Below are 15,569 nucleotides of genomic sequence, written 5' to 3'. Positions count from 1 at the left end.
GGTATTGGGCTGAGGGTTTTCCGCCATGGCCAAATCCGGGTATTGGGCTGAGGGTTTTCCGCCATGGCCAATCTGATTATTGGGCTGAGGGTTTGTCTGGCCAATCTGGATATCGGGCTGAGGGTTTTCCTGGCAGATCTGGTTATTGGGCTGAGGGTTTTCCTGGCAGATCTGGATATCGGGATGATTGGTTTGCCTGGTCAATATGGGTATTGGGCTGAGGGTTTGCAATGTAGAAACACAGTGATTTGCATTATTTACGAGTAAAAAAACCTGAATTAAAAATAATCATTTCCATAGCAACCTAGATCAAACAAAGGTTAGAGTGCAAGTGATGGACATACAAAATCATTTTCATTACAGATATTATAAAATGGTGTATACACATCACATAATTCTTAGTAGTACGTTCGGGTTAGTGTATATGCAATACATGAGATGGATTACCGCTCTTCAATATCCTAAGAGCATGCATACAAATTTGTGGGGAGAATATTTAAATATCTCAATCTTAACATGACAATGGTAACGCAATAGAGAAACATGTGTATTGTTATGTTTTGAAGAGCACCTGCCTCTAGCGCGCGTGTTAGAATTTCGGTAAAGTAATACATAAATCAAACATTGTAATGTCGGTATTGTATACGGGTCCTTGTAACGCCGTAAAAGGTCTGTCAATCTGTCTACCCTACGCGGACACAGACTTCCGGCTGAAACACCAGAGTCTCAATCCCGGATCATCGACATTTTTATTTTTGTGAGTGTTCGACTGGTCGTGATGACTGATTCGGACGCATCCGTGTCGTGTTGACATGTTACAACTTTCCCACTGGTCAGTGGTCAAATCCTAGATTGTGTCATTGATTGTCTGTGTCAAAGTTGACCTCCACTCACACCCCCGGGACAGCTGCAAGTCGTGTCTGTCGGTATGAACTAGGGACCTTTTGTCATCTCGTTAACTATGGAATTGAAACATGTGTGATGAATAATGACGTTTATTTAGTGCTTATCGCCTGTCTGGAAAACTGTCACATCTGACTGCTGACAGACAAACCGATAGCTTCACTGACAGCCACCGAGGGACGTTTTAATGTAAACATTCAGTCATGACAGATCACTTTAAAACGAACTTTTGAAACAGAACGTTACATGACATTACGCATCTGGATGTAATTGGCGGTCTTTCGCTCACATATAGATGCATGTCAAATACTGACTCTTCATTTTGACATCCACATTCACCAATAAAGTCCCTTAAAGTTATAATATAATCTGTTTCCAGAACTTGAGATTCTGGCTATGTCTACAATGCCGAAGCCCTAGAACAATATATGTATTTCCGAGAGTTTGACAAGCATATTTTAAAATCACACGTCAGCTCACAGGACCTGATAATTTGTTAAAAGTATTAGAAGTTAAAATACTCCGGTGCGCATGCATCTGTCTCGGACGCTTTGAATATGTATATCAAAAACGCAACAAAATATAGTTCTTATATAAATCCAAAAGGAATTTTCTTGTTATACAAGTATGCTATAATTACAACAACTGTATACATCGCGATAACCTTGTCCTCTTATACGGTTAAGCGCGTGCCAGTTGTGATACCCTCGGGATCGGCAAAGGAAACCAATCTGTGAAAAGACGGAGAAGTTTGCTGTCTTACGCAAATTCACTATTATTTATAAAAATTGGTGGAAAAGTGAACGCAATGCACATGACTTTGAGACCATACCCGTTGAGTGGTCGGGTGGCGCAGCGGATAGCACACTTACCTTCCAAGTTGGAAGATATTCGGGTCTTTTTCATAAACTAAAATATCTAAACATTGGTAAAGTTTAGAACTATAATAGTTTTCGTACTGTACATTTAAAAAAAATGCATTAACGTTATTAAGATTTATATTTCATTTCATATTAAATGATTCTGATCAGTTTTGAAAATAACGAATATCCTGTCCTATAACAAAATACCACAGGGGCGTGGCACAGATCTCAGGCCCCAAGGTCCGTCCACCTATAAACTAAATTTGAATTTAAATTTATATATACTGACTATGGGGGTGCAGATATGTGCAACGCCCCTGTGCAAAATACTAATCAATATATGTATGTTCAATATATCTACATAGAATTGTAATTAAAGGGATGACTGTGTTGATTGAGTTTTTAACCTTTTTTTCTTCTTTCAAATTTAATTGATAAAAGTTTGAAATCTCGACTAAGTGGCGTAGGCTCTGCCGGAAACTTGCGGATATGCTATAAACTGTGTCAATATATGGCATTTTCCACAAATCTGCACTTCAACATTGTTGCAAAGAGTATTTGAATTATATGTAGTTTCAGCTCAATCCGCTTACAATTAAAAAAAATGTATTTTTCATTACTATTATTTTCTATCATAGCATCATCACTAAATGTTTCGTGACCCGTTTCGTTTCATTTAATTGGCAATGAAGAACATCACCCAATAGAATGCACACAGGCTAGAGCAATAGGTTAACCGACTGCTGCTGCACTGAACAAACTAGTTTCTGTAATACCGACACAAATACATTAACCAGTAGGCGGGCTTGAGTAAGGGTCGACTTACATATTGTTTGTTGACTTGAAAGGCAGTGTTTAATTAAAAACAAATGTCATTAGAGCAAATATCACAGATCTTATACTTACATAACATTGTGATGCAATTTGTGATAGAACATTTTTGCTTGGACTTTTCAATTAATTTTAAATGAATACTGGCAGAGATCAAAGTATCTAATTATTCATTATTTGTCATCGAGTTTTATGGAGGATGTCGGGTTTATAGTCGATGCTTTTTCATTAATGCTGCTGCTGCTTCTTTCCTGTAGAAGACATAAGATCAGTGTACTCCTATTACGCTTTTTATCTCCCACGTCTCTTATGTCGTTTCTAATTAGACGTGTTAATGAAAGATACAGGAGTCGTCATTAAAGTCAATACACAACGGTTCATTCGGAAAGCATCGGTCATTTCCGGTATCATTCGGAAAGCATCGGTCATTTCCGGTATCATTCGTATGTAGTTACGGAATTAGCCGATGCGTGATGAGTGTAATATGTATTGTTACATCTCGAATATAAACAATGAATAGTTTGAACTAAAATATGTTAAAGAGAATGACATTAACAGTGATTTCGCTATGGGAAGGAATGGCAGACATGCGGACATGTTCGCTTTGCTTCGATGTGATGTTAAGCAAAATATGACGCATGGTCTCGGCTTCTGTACGCCACCTCCCCCTGGGTGGAACATTTATAAGTTGAACCCATTTTATTTTATGGTAAACATTTAATAACTGAATTTGCATAACAGGATTTTTTTTTTAAATCAGTAGTACTTCTGCTTTATTTACCTAAGTATTGTAAAAACAGATTATTACATACAATGTAGAATCGTGCCCTTATATCTACCCTATCAATTTAAACAAGAAAAATAGTAAACTACGTGTTTTGGCCTAAACTATTTTAGATGTGCAAGACCGTGGGTGGTGTCTTGGGGAGGGGACGGAGGAAGGGAGGGAACGGAGGGCGGAAGGGCGGTCTAATGACAACAATGTACACATCTGTGAACTCTGTTAACAAGTATATAACACTTACAACACATCACCCTATGTTCATCTTGTCTCATTATTACATCTCTCTTGTGTGAGACTTTCCTTTATGTACCACGACGTTCGTATTTGTCCTCAATTGAAATTATACTCATAGTTAAATACACCTTAGAAAATAAGCAAATATAAAAAATACATGTTTATCTTCAAATATCAAAATAAGATTGGGCTATCTATTTAACCGGTCTAGAAGACATTTATTGTGTCTGTGTTGAAAAGGGTATTGAATGTACGACGGGTGATCAGAGCGGGGTGAAACCATCCGGATGATTCGGAGTATTGGTGTGCAGTCGTTCATACCCCATATAAAGGTTATCGGCATTCAGATAAGCTCGTGTGCTAGGTATGCCTTTGATACACCAGTCGTGTAAATATCATATGCTCGCAATAGTTAGACGGGGTCACGCCCCTCAATGGTGGAGGTCGGGAAGATACGAAGTCTTTGGCATTCACTTCCGGTTCACCTGTTTGTGTTCAACTGACGATAAAAGATCTCTTTCAGTCATAAATCAAGAATTGATGACACATGTTCAAAATTTTGTGCGCGTTTGAAATTATCGATCGCTCTAGTAACCCGTAGATTTCTTGATCATTGTTAGAACTCCGACCCTAAGTCAAAATGGCGTCACTTCCGGTAGTGACAATTGAATAAAGGTTTCGGTTGATAATAGCCGACAGGTGTTCAGGTACGTCGACAGCACTGTAAGCATCCTAGCCTGTATATAACAATAAAACTCTAAGCTTACTAATACTAGCATTCATTTTGCTAAAGGCGTATATGTAGTGCTTCAACTTCAAAGGAGGAAAACAAATCAATATCCGCTATCAAATGTATTAATTTTCAAAATGTTCCAAATTATATACATAGATGACAAATAACTTTGATGTCTAGATTTTGCGCATGTAATGAATAAATGTATTAAGTATTGGATGTCTTTTTACCTTACGATATCCCGTGGAGATTTTTTGCGCTCCGGTGTCCTCAATAGTCAAGACATTTTACCTAGAAACAAGATGAAAACGTTAGCACTGCTGTGCTATCCTTTCGACTTCTGTTAAGGTGAAATTCAAAATACCAACATTTATCGGTTGTCCTGCTACAATAAATAAGGGCTTGTTTATATACCTTTCTCCCTTTTTTAGAAAATCCATAAAAAAAAAATCAGTGGTACATCGCCCTTTGCATCTTTCTTGTCCGTTGTGCATCAGCTGGTCGACACATGTTATTTCATATAATAATAATAATAATAATAATAATAATAATAAAGTATAATTCAACGGAGGAACAATATGATAGCCTATCAGTACACTTGGATACTTACGTCACATCATACAGGTGAGTTGCTGGGACGCTTATAGTACAATTGGATACTGACGTCACATGATATAACTGTTTCTGGGACGCCTAGTACAATTGGATACTGACGTCACATTATACAACTGAGTTTCTGGGACGCCTAGTACAATTTGATACTGACGTCACATAAATACAATGAGTTTCTGAGACGCTTAGGATGAAACTATTTGGATTTAAAGGGGCTATTTAGTCAAATAACACCTTAATTGATTAGACACTGAAAATATATACCTCCTTACACAACTTTACGTAGTTAATAATGATATGACCTGAAGCCAACGTCCAATGAGGTCAGTCTTTCTTTTGGTAAAGCCGTTGATAAATATACATGTAGCTATAAAAAAAGCGCAACATCCGGGCCTTTCAGTGAGAAGTAAACATGTACAGTACCCGCTGTCGACCGACAACACAGTGTTAGTGAGTCTGATTGTCGCACTTACACAATACATCGCAAGCAATTATAAGTATCATAGTATAAAAATCTGATGAGATATATGCGTTCAAAAGAAACAGGTTTAATTAGATCACGAAAGCAAGAGGGTACCGTAGCGAGAATTTCAAACCGCACGTAAGTACCATATGACTAGGATTAAATGTAAAATAAATTATTCATTTATAGCGATGATTGAGTTGTTGTTTGAAAGATGCTATTGATTCAGAATAAATGCCGGGCCTTATTAAGTTTGTCATAAACAGTAATGTGTGCTATAGGATCATAACAACATATGCTAAAACATTCTTGCTTAAATGAGGTAACTAACGTGAGATCGTCTGCGGCATCCGTGCTTTCCTTTTGGGTTTCTTAAAGCTTAGAGAATAGGAAGGAACCAAAACTGAAATACTTGCTATCCTCGTATGGGATTTTTTAACATTTTTTTTATTCCTGTGTCTCTTTTATCATCTTCCGTTAGCTATTTTTTGTAAGACAGTTTAGGACCTCAATGTACTAAGCCCATACTATCACTTGAAGTCCGTGGTCTCTTCACCCGACCGTACACAAACTACCGATTTCAGCTCATTACTACAGACATATTCTCAAAGCCCAAGAAGTGGGTGACCTTTAGAGTTTTATTCTGACTTACACGAAATGTAACACAAGTCTTAAACGCGTGGTATTTAACTTGCACCATAATGCATTTTTCTTGAAATGGAGATGAAATGACTTCACTGACATGGACATACTGGGACTATAAATTGCGGTCTTCGGATCATGGCTCGTAATCCGCGAATCAATGTTCTGAAGACCGTGTGAGAGTGCTTAACAATCCTCGCTTACCCAGGCAACGTCAATAGTGGAGAGTGGGGCCAACCCAAACGCTTTACATTATAGCAACACAAGTCAATTATATCTAATCACTATTTACTTAATTGGTTCAGTAATTTGTTTGCTACAAAGCTGATTGTCTAGGACCATACACATGTTTACATTGAAGATTTGATAATTATTTCAATCACTGCATGCAGCTGATCTGTCAAGGAAGTAACATAAACATGCTTTCTTTTAAATGGAGGTCTACAAAATAACTGTTGTTTCCGAATTCCCTGCTGATCGAAGTGTACATGTATATAGTTGACCAGACTAAAGGCTAACTAAAACCAAAGTCCGCTAAACTCAGGATTCCGGGTTCTCTCCGTAAGATCTCCTGTCCTCCTTGATTGTTAGTCATGACTGTAAATATTGATATGATTTGATCACTTTAATTATAACTTACAATTCGATCATTTACGTACTATGTAATACTATACTCGTTATGATCTATAATCATGAAATGTTCAATCATTTAGATGTAAAATTGACAATAGATATGCTTGTTATTTGATAATTATGGTAAATCATCAAAAGAAATAATTTTTAGATAGTGATAAGTCTATTATTGGTAGAATGAGGTAATTATATTCTAAGACGCAAATAAAAAAAAACCAATTACAATTTCCCAACCTACTTTCAGTAATTAAATTCTTGTTTGGTCTAATGTTGTGCAGTCTGAACATTCAATTTTAAAGTCGCATGACCATCTCCAATTCGAAATAAGCTGTGTTTTTTCTGACAATGGCAGTAGTACTCTTCCTTAGTGTTAGACCATGAGTGTACACCATACGTTGTTATCATGTAATAAGGATTCCGTGCCACTGCCAAAACAAAAACTCTATTAAATGGAAACATGTCAATAGCTTTAATAAATTATATCTGAAACCAAGTCATTGTGGAATTTCTCCAAATAAAAATATAGATGAAGAAAACGTGACAAAACACAAATAGAAGTCAGCGGGCCAGGTTAAGAGCCGAACCCTGATTGTCTGAACACAACACGGTAGATCTTACCAACTGAGCTACCTCACCAGCGGTAGGTCATTGACTCAAACAGACCAAACTCACTAATGAGGATGAAACTGAACATATACAATCTACAGTGTAATTCTCCAGTGTTTTGCTTGCAGTGGGGTCCTTAAGCAGAAGCTGTACAAATGGTTATTTACTGATAAACCGGAACTTTCAATGTTTGCGCCACCTGATTGTCAACCTCGATTATGTTTACAACTGTTCACGGAGAGATCCTTTTAATGGGTGTAAAGTATGAGGATATTATAAGAGAGATCCTTTTAATGGATGTAGAGTATGACGTGATGAAGATATCAATGGAGAGTTTCTTCATATGGATGTAAAGAATGACGTGATGAAGATATTAATGGAGAGATCCTCTTTATGAGTGTAAAGTATGACGTGATGAAGATTTTAATAGAGAGTTTCTTTTTATGGATGTAGAGTATGACGTGATGAAGATATTAATGGAGAGTTTCTTAATATGGATGTAAAGAATGACGTGATGAAGATATTAATGAAGAGATCGTCTTTATGAGTGTAAAGTATGACGTGATGAAGATATTAATGGAAAGTTTCTTTATATGGATGTAAAGAATGACGGGATGAAGATATTAATGGGGAGATCCTCTTTATGAGTGTAAAGTATGACGTGATGAAGATATTAATGGAAAGTTTCTTTATATGGATGTAAAGAATGACGGGATGAAGATATTAATGGAGAGATCCTCTTTATGAGTGTAAAGTATGACGCGATGAAGATGTTAATGAAGATGTTCTATTTATGGATGTATAGTATGATGTAATGAAGATTTTAATGGGGAAATCCTCTTTATGAGTGTAAAATATTATGTGATGAAGATTTTAATGGAAAGATTCTCTTTATGAGTGTAAAGTATGACACGGTAAAGATATTAATGGAGAGTTTCTTTTTATGAATGTAAAGTATGATGTGTGTGATGAAGATATTAATGGAGAAATACTTTTAATCGATGTAAAGTATGACGTGATGAAGATCTTAATAGAAAGTTCCTTCCAATGAATGTAAAGTATAATGTGATGAAGATATTAATGGAGGGATCCTTTTTATGAGTGTTAAGTATGACGTGATGAAGATATTAATGGAGGACCCTTTTTATGGATGTAAAGAATGACGTGATGAAGATATTAGTGGAGTGATCCTCTTTATGAATGTAAAGTATGACGTGATGAAGATTTAAATGGAGAGATCCTTTTTCATGGATGTAAAGTATGATGTGATGAAGATATTGCTGGAGGACCCTTTTTATGGATGTAAAGTTTGATATGATGGAGATATTAATGAAGTGATCCTCTTTATGAGTGTAAAGTATGACGTGATGAAGATTTTAATAGAGAGTTTCTTTTTATGGATGTAGAGTATGACGTGATGAAGATATTAATGGAGAGTTTCTTTTTATGGATGTAAAGAATGAGGTGATGGAGATATCAATGGAGAGATCCTCTTTATGGGTGTACAGTACATGTACGATGTGATGGAGAAATTAATGGAGAGATGCTCTTCATGAGTGTAATAAGTATGACGTGATGAAGATTTTAATGAAGAGATAACTTTTTACGGATGTAAAGTATGATGCGATGAAGATTTTAATGGAGAGATTCTCTTTATGTGTGTTAAGTATGATGTGATGTAGAATTTAATGGAGATATCCTTTTTTATGAGTGTAAAGTATGTCATGATGAAGATATTAATGGAGAGATCCCTTTAATTGGTGTTAAGTATGAGGTTATTATTGGAGAAATCCTTTTTGTCGATGTGGAGTTTGACGTGATGAAGAAATTAATGGAGAGATCCTTTTATGAGTGTTAAGTTTGACGTGATGAAGATATTAATGGAGAGATCATTTTTTATGAGTATAAAGTATGATGGGATGAAGATATTAATGGAGAGATCCTTTTAATGGGCGTAAAGTATGAATATATTAATTGAGAGATCCTTTGTTATGAGTGTAAAGTTTGATATGATGAACATATTAATGGCGAAATACTTTTTCATGAGTGTAAAGTTTGACTTGTTGAAATTATTAATGGAAAGATCTTTTTAATGGGTGTAAAGTATGAGGATATTATTGGAGAGATCCTTTTTATATATGTAAAGTATGACGTGATGAAGATATAGTTGTGGGAACGCACCACGTTACACGATGTGCGGTGTGCGCGCGTTTTGCGCACGGAGAGTGCACGGTGTGCGAACGATTAAAGTCTGGACGATAATTACTTGCGCTCATTTGTGCAAACGATGGACGAATGTTGTGCGATGACAATCGTGGTTGGTGTAAATTGAGAAATGGCTAAACAATAAATACGGCTTCGTGTCTAAACATATAAACTTGATTTTTAAGTATATTTCTGTATTCTAGCTTTATATATATAACTATAAAAGCTGATCATTCTATCTGTATTTTCTTAAATTTATAAATGATGTTTTTCGGTGTTTTCTAAACGATCCAAATCGACACATGTAAAATAACACATACATGTATTGACACGGTCACGTATACAGATAAACATAGCCAATTTTTACCTGTACCTGGACGGTAGTTTCCCCCACCCGGGGCACTTACGTCACCCGCCTATGTGTAAACATCCAGGTGAAGGGATGATATAGACCAAAACGGATGCAAATAACAAATACTTAACGCCAAGTTGTGTTTTCATAACGGTCATACGGTATCACATATCAGCTCTCTTTGTCAGGCACAGGCCAGGTAAAACTCCGGTCAATCATCAAAATGTAATTTACCTGTTCTGTTACTTGGGAGCTTAATCCATTCTTGCACGCATTGTACAATTAAACATAATCCTAATTAATTTGATGAGCAATTAATATATACAGTGTTCTTTATTCCATACGAGGGCTACGATTTTTTTATCATTCCGTAATATTGGTCAACCAATTCTAACGAATCGCACATTTGTGCGGAGAGAAGCGCACAACAGGGCGAACGATTGTTAAATCGCACAGTTGTGCGCACCATGCGCGGACGGTGTATGCACGATGTATGCAAGATGTGCGCACGCTATATTTGGTTCGTTGTGAGTTCCCTAAATTGTATTAATGTTAGAGATCCGTTTTTATGAGTGCAAAGTTTGACATGATGAAGATATTAATGGAGAGATCCTTTTTTATGCCTCCGTCATTATGCGAGTGTTTAATTTATATTTACGAAAAAAAATCTTTGAAAGAAAATACGTTTTTCTAGTCGATTGTTTTCTAACCATTTTTTTGTGTTCCTAGGGTCCCAATACCGGGTTTCAGTTCCCGAGGATTATGTCGCCTTCATGGGGGATCTCACCATAACCTACACCGTCCCCATCAATGTGTCCATGCCCAACGCCTTCATACGGGTACTTGCCCACACCAACAAAGGACGACGGGAGATCACCACCATCAAACTCTTCGTAGGACAGGCCACAGGAATTGGTCGTGTCACGTGCGGTTTGATAGAGGCTGCCGGTCGCCATCTTCTAGAAATGTTTATGTATCTAGACGGACCGTTATTGACTTCAAAGGAATTTACCGTGAAGTGGCCGGATTTCCATTTATACCTTCCCAAAAGACATGTCGCTCAGACAACGGAAGTGAAACTTCGGTACACCTCGGAAGCTAGGTGTGCGCCTCTGCTACAGCGGTATTCTTTCCAGATAGATTTAGAATACAAGCCGGAAAGTCAATTCGACCCCTCGTATTATGACACGGCGCCAAGAGTTCTCTATTCGGAACCGGTAATGGATATATCCCAGGCGATTACAAATATAACATACTCCTGTGATAATTTTGATTTCAAAGGCAGCTACAGGGCTATATTACGCAACAGTTACAACAAAAACTTGACCATTGCTAAGAGCAACGTTATGGACGTCCAATGGAGTGACGTATATGACGTTCGGATATCCTCCTCTAGTGTTCATCCATGTCAAGGTCACCTAATAGTGCTGTATGAACACCCGCAATGTTCAGGTATGCAGGATAAAATACGAATGTACGTTTTACGCCGTGACATATCCGGGTCACTAGCGGCCCCCCTGAAGCGGGTCTATGTGACGGAAAGACGCGCTCATCCCGATCAGACCTACGTTGTGTTCAAGTGTGATTTGTTTCCGATGGACGTCACAGCGGTCGGTTTCTGCTTCGTCTATGTCAGCACATCAAATACTAACCTCGTTATGGAGCAGCACAGCTCCTGTGTATCCGCCCACGAGGGAGCAGGTATGATTTTAGGGCCTGTATTATTTTGGATATATCTATTATAGGGATACGGTTTAAGGGAAGGGGACTTATTGGAATATATATTATAGGGATACGGATTAAGGGAAGAGCCCTTATTGGGAACATCTATTATTGAGATACGGATTAAGGGAAGGGCCCTTATTGAGATATATATTATTGAGATACAGATTAAGGGAAGGGGCCTTATTGAGATAATTATTATAGAGATACGGATTAAGGGAAGGGGCCTTATTGGGGATATATATTATAGAGATACGGATTAAGGGAAGGGGCCTTATTGAGATACAGATTAAGGGAAGGGGCCTTATTGAGATAATTATTATAGAGATACGGATTAAGGGAAGGGTCCTTATTGGGGATATATATTATAGAGATACGGATTAAGGGAAGGGGCCTTATTGGGGATATATATTATTGAGATACAGATTAAGGGAAGGGCCATATTGAGATAATTATTATAGAGATACGGATTAAGGGAAGGGGCCTTATTGGTGATATATATTATAGAGATACGGATTAAGGGAAGGGCCTTATTGGTGATATATATTATAGAGATACGGATTAAAGGAAGGGATCTTATTGGGATCTACACAGATGAAGGGAAGGGGCCGTATTTGGGATATCTATTATAGGGATACGGATTAATGAAAGGGGCCTTATTGGGATATCTTTTAAAGGAATGCGGGTTTAGGGAAGGGGCCTTATTGGGGATAATACGGATTAAGGGAAGGGGCTTTATTGAGGATATCTAATATAGAGATACGGATTAAGGGAAGGGGCCTTATTTGGATATTTTTTTATAGGGATACGGATTAAGGGAAGGGGACTTATTGGAATATATATTATAGGGATACGGATTAAGGGAAGGGCCCTTATTGGGAACATCTATTATTGAGATACGGATTAAGGGAAGGGCCCTTATTGAGATATATATTATTGAGATACAGATTAAGGGAAGGGGCCTTATTGAGATAAGTATTATAGAGATACGGATTAAGGGAAGGGGCCTTATTGGGGATATATATTATAGAGATACGGATTGAGGGAAGGGGCCTTATTGAGATACAGGTTAAGGGAAGGGGCCTTATTGAGATAAGTATTATAGAGATACGGATTAAGGGAAGGGGCCTTATTGGGGATATACATTATAGAGATATGGATTTAGGAAAGGGATCTTATCAGGATATCCATTATTGAGATACAGATTAAGGGAAGGGGCCTTATTGAGATATATATTATTGAGATACAGATTAAGGGAAGGGCCTTATTGAGATAATTATTATAGAGATACGGATTAAGGGAAGGGGCCTTATTGGTGATATATATTATAGAGATACGGATTAAGGGAAGGGCCTTATTGGTGATATATATTATAGAGATACGGATTAAAGGAAGGGATCTTATTGGGATCTACACAGATGAAGGGAAGGGGCCGTATTTGGGATATCTATTAAAGGGATACGGATTAAGGAAAGGGGCCTTATTGGGATATCTTTTAAAGGAATGCGGGTTTAGGGAAGGGGCCTCATTGGGGATAATACGGATTAAGGGAAGGGGCTTTATTGAGGATATCTAATATAGAGATACGGATTAAGGGAAGGGGCCTTATTTGGATATTTTTTATAGGGGTACGGATTAAGGGAAGGGGTCGTATTGGGATATATATTATAGGGATACGGATTAAGGGACGGGTCTTATTTGGGATATATATTAAACGGATACGGATTAAGGGACGGGGCCTTATTGGGGTATCTATTGTAGATATACGGATTAAGGAAAGGGGCCTTATAGGGATATCCATTATAGGGATACGAATTAAGGGAATGGGCCTTATTGAGGATATCTATTATTGAATACGGATTAAGAGAAGGGACCTTATTTGGATAACTATTAAAGGGATACGGATTAAGGGAAGGGGTCTTATTGGGGATTTCTTTTATAGAGATACGGATTTGGGAAGGGGCCTTATTGGTGATATATATTATAGAGATACGGATTAAGGGAAGGGCCTTATTGGTGATATATATTATAGAGATACGGATTAAAGGAAGGGATCTTATTGGGATCTACACAGATGAAGGGAAGGGGCCGTATTTGGGATATCTATTAAAGGGATACGGATTAAGGAAAGGGGCCTTATTGGGATATCTTTTAAAGGAATGTGGGTTAAGGGAAGGGGCCTTATTGGGGATAATACGGATTAAGGGAAGGGGCTTTATTGAGGATATCTAATATAGAGATACGGATTAAGGGAAGGGGCCTTATTTGGATATTTTTTATAGGGATACGGATTAAGGGAAGGGGTCGTATTGGGATATATATTATAGGGATACGGATTAAGGGACGGGGCCTTATTTGGGATATATATTAAACGGATACGGATTAAGGGACGGGGCCTTATTGGGGTATCTATTGTAGATATACGGATTAAGGAAAGGGGCCTTATAGGGATATCTATTACAGGGATACGAATTAAGGGAATGGGCCTTATTGAGGATATCTATTATTGAATACGGATTAAGAGAAGGGACCTTATTTGGATAACTATTATAGGGATACGGATTAAGGGAAGGGGTCTTATTGGGGATTTCTATTATAGGGATACGGATTAAGGGAAGGGGCCTTATTGGGGATATCTATTATATAGATACGGATAAAGGGACGGGGTCTTCTTGGGGATATCTATTGGTGACTCTCTCAGAGTCTTAGCTACTTTAAGATAGTTTACGGATCGTTAATGGTTGCTTGGGAACATATTTGTAACTAATTTTTCCTAAGATCTTCATCAGTGATTGTTTTATATAAAAACATATCCCCAGGGAGACTTCGTGTGTATAGATTGGTTCGACCGTTTAACATTGACTACAGTTATTAAAATCACTTACACTTTTGACAAAGACAGATAATAAAACACAACTGAACCATCACTAAGACTGTTGACGAATACGAACAGAAACTCAAAACTGACTTCCATTGACGCAGTCGGCAGTTTAAGTTATCGGTAAAAATGCAACTTTTTCTGAGAAAACACGACGAGAAAACACGAATGATTAAGAAAATATGCTTGACATGTGCTGCCAACCATAAAGCATGCTAGGTCAGGTTTGGTGTAAGATACAAATAATTGAACTTAGCCAATAACTTAATCGATGATATTTTCTCCTTCAAGGTAACTTAATCATGATATTTTCTCCTTCAATATGCCTCCTTCTGCTCTGCTTGAATGTCGATGGGTCATTCAAGCTTAAGGATGTATCGTATCTGATCGGGACAATGTGTCTCCCATTCAAAATATGTTCATACTAAAATGCCCATAAAACATATTTGATGGAGGTTCAATTTGGCCTCGACGAATAAATTAGTAATACTTAGTTAAGTCTGAATGGTCAGGCATTATACATAAGGGAGATTACTCTGAAACAATTCACAAGTTGAGTTTTTAAGGTGATGGTTGCAGTGGTTACTTACACCGTTACCGTTACCAGGCGCGTAACTGCCTATACGCGAGTACGCAGTTGAATCCACATGATTCTGACAAACAAACAAAAATTCAGCTAAAGTTGTCTTATGCGTACTTGACTGCATGCTTATATCAAACGTTCCTTGTCGTTTCTATACTAAATAGCCATTGAAGACACCTGCTCAAGAAGATGCCATATTTGATGCATTTCATGACGACTTTAGTGGAGATCGTGAAAGCTTCAGACGTGAATTCGAAAGTTGCCCGGTCTTTGGAAGAAACAAAGCCTTCTGACCTTAGTGCAACATTTACATAAGTCTGGTAGTGTGGCTTATTACCATGCCGGTCTCAACAGTCTCAACTGAGAGGCAGTTCAGTATCATGAGAAGGGTGAAAAACTACATGAGTTCCACTATGTCCACTGAACGTCTGTCTGGACGAGCAATGTTGCATAGTTAGACAAATGGACATTGACATTGAAAATATAATAATACAGTGAGTTCGCTGGCAAAAAGGACAGAAAATT

The 15,569-nt window shown here is 37.6% G+C and overlaps 1 protein-coding gene across 2 annotated transcripts in view; it reads left to right on the top strand.

Annotated features, from left to right (window-relative positions):
* LOC110442324 overlaps window positions 1-15,569 on the top strand; it is a 64,028-nt gene that overhangs the window by 17,831 nt on the left and 30,628 nt on the right. For both annotated transcript variants that reach the window (XM_021485879.1, XM_021485880.1), the window contains one exon: window positions 10,591-11,562. In XM_021485879.1, coding sequence (XP_021341554.1) covers window positions 10,591-11,562 — 972 coding nt within the window. The remainder of the gene's footprint in view (window positions 1-10,590; window positions 11,563-15,569) is intronic.

This window comes from Mizuhopecten yessoensis, unplaced genomic scaffold, assembly GCF_002113885.1.
Source record: "Mizuhopecten yessoensis strain PY_sf001 unplaced genomic scaffold, ASM211388v2 scaffold716249, whole genome shotgun sequence".
Taxonomy (NCBI): Eukaryota; Metazoa; Mollusca; class Bivalvia; order Pectinida; family Pectinidae; genus Mizuhopecten; species Mizuhopecten yessoensis.
The sequence above is the reverse complement of the archived record's forward strand: the minus strand, read 5'-3'. Positions and strand labels throughout refer to the sequence as shown.